This window comes from Oncorhynchus masou, unplaced genomic scaffold, assembly GCF_036934945.1.
Source record: "Oncorhynchus masou masou isolate Uvic2021 unplaced genomic scaffold, UVic_Omas_1.1 unplaced_scaffold_973, whole genome shotgun sequence".
Lineage (NCBI taxonomy): Eukaryota > Metazoa > Chordata > Actinopteri > Salmoniformes > Salmonidae > Oncorhynchus > Oncorhynchus masou.
Window position 1 is genome coordinate 149,980 of NW_027016239.1, and position 5,244 is coordinate 155,223.

At 42.0% G+C, this 5,244-nt stretch overlaps 1 protein-coding gene across 1 annotated transcript; it reads right to left on the bottom strand.

The window, feature by feature from the left end:
* Positions 1-705: 705 nt before the first annotated feature.
* On the bottom strand, positions 706-4,860 carry LOC135538486 (uncharacterized). Its single transcript, XM_064964374.1, has 8 exons — positions 4,756-4,860; positions 4,055-4,116; positions 3,903-3,977; positions 3,162-3,266; positions 2,937-3,071; positions 2,469-2,753; positions 2,170-2,312; positions 706-1,455 (listed from the first exon to the last, which is right to left on the bottom strand). The coding sequence occupies exons 2-8, from the start codon at positions 4,106-4,108 to the stop codon at positions 1,410-1,412; spliced, it is 843 nt and encodes a 280-aa protein (XP_064820446.1). The 5' UTR covers positions 4,109-4,116; positions 4,756-4,860; the 3' UTR covers positions 706-1,409.
* Between the last annotated feature and the right edge of the window lie 384 nt (positions 4,861-5,244).

The window sequence follows — 5,244 nt, forward strand, 5'->3', positions numbered from 1 at the left end:
ACAGGATTCTAGCTAGCTAAATGCCATGTTTTCATGGCAAACTCAGGGATCAGGTCAAGAAATATACTGGGTGTTTATCATCATCTGCTTTGAGAGCTAACGTTAGCTAACGACAGTGTATTGCTTGAAATGGCAATGCAAGGACTAAAAGCCACACAAACGCCAACTGCAACTTACTTAATTGTAAGGTTTTTGACAGCATCCCGGGAACGATAGACAGCTTCTCCCGTGTCGGTGCTCCAGCTGTCTGCCATGTTGTAACATTGGGAACTTTATTGATGGCGAGCTAACTAGCTAGGTTAGCAACATACACACACACGTGAGCTATGTATACAGCAGCAGGCATTTTTGCCTATTTTGTTGCTAGTGCTTTTCACAAGCGTCTGCTCGTTGCATGGTAACAACTGTCTGCCAGCCTGGTTGGGTTTCTGACGAGCAATACAACTATGTATTGGTTCACTACCGCCACCTACCGTGGGATACAGTCCAGAGCAACAGAACAAACCCCCCCCCACTGATAACAGGTAAAATAATATCAGTATAATAATATTCCCTGACAGTATAATAATCTGTCTGACACAAATAACTGCAATTTAGAAATCTTTATTGGAAATGCACGTTTCAAACAGCACAATTCAAGTACAGATGAGTGGAGCTAAATCAGATACAAGCTAATTTAGTTTAAATGTTATGTATTCCTTCAGTCCCAGTTCATTTCTACTCTTTTGACATGCTTCAGACCAGATGCATGCTTCACTTCAGTGTACAATGGTCCTACATTTGCATATCACAGTGTTTGAAGCTTTTACGTTCTGCATCTCTCTGCTGTCTTTCATCTGAAGCCATATCCTCCAAGGTCTAAACAGGTGTAGATTTCCATCTCTGTGTGGGAGACCAGATATTGCAAGGAGACCAGTAAGGGGCCCTCAACTCTTCACTTTGGCCAAAGGAGACCGAAGACCCCAATACCAGTGACACTGCCCTAAGGTTGGTGATGTCCTTTGCATGAGACTGTGGAGACAGAGGTCTTATCTCTCTGTGGTTACTAAAGATGTCATGGCACTTATGGCATGAGTAGAGGTGTTGACCCTGCTTCTCCTGGCTATATTTCCAAGCCTAAGCATGTAAATCCAACTCATTATCATAGGCTGTATAGGGATCAATATCATTAAAAAAATAATAATGCTGCATGTCTCAAAATATAAGAATGAGACCAAAATATGTATTTAGCTAATCATAGTTCCTGTCTCTGAAATTACGTTTGTGTGTGTTGTAGGAATAACCAATACTCAAAATCTATGTGTGTGTGTGTGTGTGTGTGTGTGTGTGTGTGTGTGTGTGTGTGTGTGTGTGTGTGTGTGTGTGTGTGTGTGTGCGTGTGTGTGTGTGGTAGAAGTAATAGTTGGCCATTATGTCTTTGAACATCTCAGTTTGGGCAGCAGCCACTGAAGAAACCTGTCAATCAAAAACCACAGGAGAATAAATAGTATTATAAACTGGGTGGTTCGATCCCTGAATGCTGATTGGCTGAAAGCCGTGGTATGTTTAAGCAATAAGGCACGGGAGGGTGTGGTATATGGCCAATATACCACAGCTAAGGACTGTTCTTACGCACAACACAACACGGAGTGCCTGGATACAGCCCTTAGACGTGGTATATTGACCATATACCACACACCCCCAAGGTTTCTTATTGCTATTATGAATTGGTTAACAACGTAATTAGAACAGTAAAATTAAATACTTTGTCATACCTGTGGTATACGGTCTGATATACCACGGCTGTCAGCCAATCAGCATTCAGGGCTCGAACCACCCAGTTTATAACAGACCGTATACCACGGGTTTGACAAAATATTTATTTTTACTGCTCTAATTAAGTTGGTAACCAGTTAATAATAGCAATAAGGCACCTCGGGGGTTTGTGGTATATGGCCAATATACCACGGCTAAGGGCTGTATCCAGGCACTCCGTGTTGCGTCGTGCTTAAGAACAGCCCTTTGCCGTGATATATTGTCCATATATTACACCTCCTCGTGCCTTATTGCTTAAGTTTGCACTTACACATCAGATAGCTGCTCTTTCTCTGCTACCTCATTCTATTTCTCTAATTCTCTAGTCTAGTATTCCCTGGTTATGTTCCACTTCTCCCTCCTCTATTTCCTCACCTCTTCCTCAGACTCTTCTTTTCCTCTTTCTTGTCCTCCTCCTTACTTTCTCCAACATTTCTCATCTGTTGCGTCTTACTGGCCTTCTCTTGCTTCAATTCCTTTTTGGCCTTGCACTTCTTTTTCTTATTGACCTTCCCTTCCTGAATATTTTGGACAAGCAGATAAAGTAATGTACGTTTATGGGTTCTCTCTTCTCTTGACCTACTATACCTAGAGCTATACTATACCATAGAAGGACTTATGCTATACTATAGAAGCACTTACGGCCAATATTCCCTTCTTGTATTTCCTCTCACCTGTGGGGCCACTCCAGCCATTTCCTGGAGCAGCTTCCTGCCGGTCTCGCTCACATTGGTGATGGGAGCCAGGCGAGGGCTGTGGCGGTATGGGAAGTTCTCTGTTTGGAGCGGAGCGATAATGACAGGGTTGAGAGGCCGAGGCCTTGGAACATTTACTGGGTAGGGAGAGCCTACAGCAGAGGGCAGGGCCTGTAGGGCTTCAGCCAGTGTCCGGTGTGCTGAGGTTACAAGAGGAGAGAGGCCATTCTTGACAGAAACAGGACCTGAGACCTCCCCTGGGCTCTGTAGGACAAGAAAGTAAAGTAACATATCAGGGAAGTGCTATGTTCAACACAATCTGTAGAAATACTTTATAACTACTCTATACACATTGCAGATACATGACTACACTCAATAAGTCATTGTCTGCATAATTTCCAATCCCCCATGTATATATATAGAAAATATTTAATATGCAGAACTTACCAGGAAGTCTGACTCATCGAAGGAGTGGAGAGACAGATCATCATCCTCGTCCATATCCCTCACATCAAGCTTTGTCATCTTTCCATTCTCAACTTTCAGCTTTGGTGTCCTCCTTTCATGATCCTCATCATCACACTGTGTATCAGAGTCAACTAGTCAGAGACCACCCTCCTCCCAGTGATGGCACTCAACAAAGACATGGACGGTAGGGTACAACTCTTTTACCTCAGATTCACAGTCAGTGAAGGAGTAGATCGAAAAGTCATCAGAACTGGAGGATGAGATCACGTCATGATATTCTCTCTCTATCAGCCGAGTCACCCTTCCAGACTGAGGAGACAGAGAAAGGCATGTACTCATGGCAGCCATAGAATACATAGAATATGTAGGCAATCCAACATGGTTGTACAAGTAGTGAGTAATACATGGGTAACTGAAAATGCAATTAAATGCAACTCCCATAACATTAGGGGTGGGGCAAAAGATCTTCCATAGTACAGGATTCTTTAGCATCTCAAATGAATAATTGTCAATTCAACCAAGCCAACCAAAATGGCCATATGAATCAACAGATTGATCTATCTGTTGTATGGGAACAGCAGAGATGACCTGGCTGAGAGGCTCTGGATTGATGCTCCATCCATCCCCAGATGTCTGGTCCTGCCCATAGCTCACAATGATTGGCTGTTAACAGTAAAGAATGAATTCAACACTGCTTTGCTCATATTGGCCTTGAATTGTGTATCAATAAATAATATAAGGACTGTTATGTGGTTGAATTTGAATGTGACTTACAGGCCTTGTGTGGATCTGAGGGGTCTGCACTGAATTAGACTGTCAAGACAGCATTCAATGAAGTTAGATAGGGATATCTGCATTTGCTTTAATTCTGAGAACTGCAGTTTGTACATGCAGAATGCATAACTAATGTGTATGTGTTTTTGTTTCAGGTCAGATATGACTTACAGGCTTTGGCCTTCTGTGCACCTTGCCGGTTGGCCACAACACGGAATCAGGGGTGTTCACCCTAACTGGTTTCAACTGTCAACACAACACTCAATTTAAAATGTGATAATATAACAAAAACAGGACAAAACAAAGAAATATTTGATATTTACCACATAAGGGCGGCGTCTTAAAGCTCTTTTGATTCTCTCATCATTACGATCCATCTTTCTTTCTGAGGGAAACATTTCCATCAATTAATAGACACAAAACACATCCTGACTCACACACAGACACACACACACACACACAAAGATGGCATCCCAAATGGCACCTTATTCCTATATATGTATATATATGTTAGGAAGGAGGTGCCCCAAAAGGCCAAAGATTACCTGCAACAACCTGAGTGAAGAAAACTATTGAACAGATTAAATCAAATCTGAACACCGTTTATGTAGTGAATTAATGCATGGTTACGTCATTTTGGGTCACAGCTTTATGACTGCGCTTAATACGTCACAAGAAAAACGCTTGTTTGGAGCCGGACTGGTGGTATCATCTTTTCACTGGTTGTAGCTCAATAACGAACGTGATGTGCTTTTTATATCTTACTGACTGAGTAATGGTTGTATCGCTGGTTGGTTGGACGTTTTACATAGATAGACCGACATGATATCAATAGGAAGAAACCATTCCTTGACAAATAGTTTGTTGTATTATTGTTTTACTTTGAGTAACATTAAGGGACCACAATAGAAACCGTTTACTTTATTGTGTTGTCCCTGGCATGACACGTTTTATTTAATTAAACGGGTTTTATTATTTTATTAAACTGTCCAATCAAATATATCTAACTTTCTATCTAACTCACATGAGCTGTTGAGGACTCCTTGGTCATCACATTTCAGGCACAAGCCAGCAGGTGGAAGGAAGTGTCTTTAAATGCAGCACTGCCTTTAACGCACTTCATGGTCTGCGCAACAGTGTCTTTGTGGTTGTGAAAGTGATTAATCCAAATGCAGAAGTTCAGTACATTTGTTTTGGTTTAGCAAGCTAGCTTCTCAAGTCTTGGCAAAAGTGTTGTGCAATATTGGAGGGAAAGTGTCGTTACTGACATTTTGTATTGTGCTTGATTATCCTCTAGTAGTTTGACAAGTTTGTATTGAGCATCAACATGATCACCCGAATAGTTTAGAAAGATGTGGTTCAGAGGTTCAAGAGTTTGACTCCCGAGTTCAGGCTAACAAGTGGCATTGTTGCTGTCATTATAGTATTGTAATGAAACAGACAGGGAGCAGGTCTCGAACCGTGGAACCTTCTAGCCCGAGGTCCGGCGCGCTATCGACTGTGCCGCAAAAGC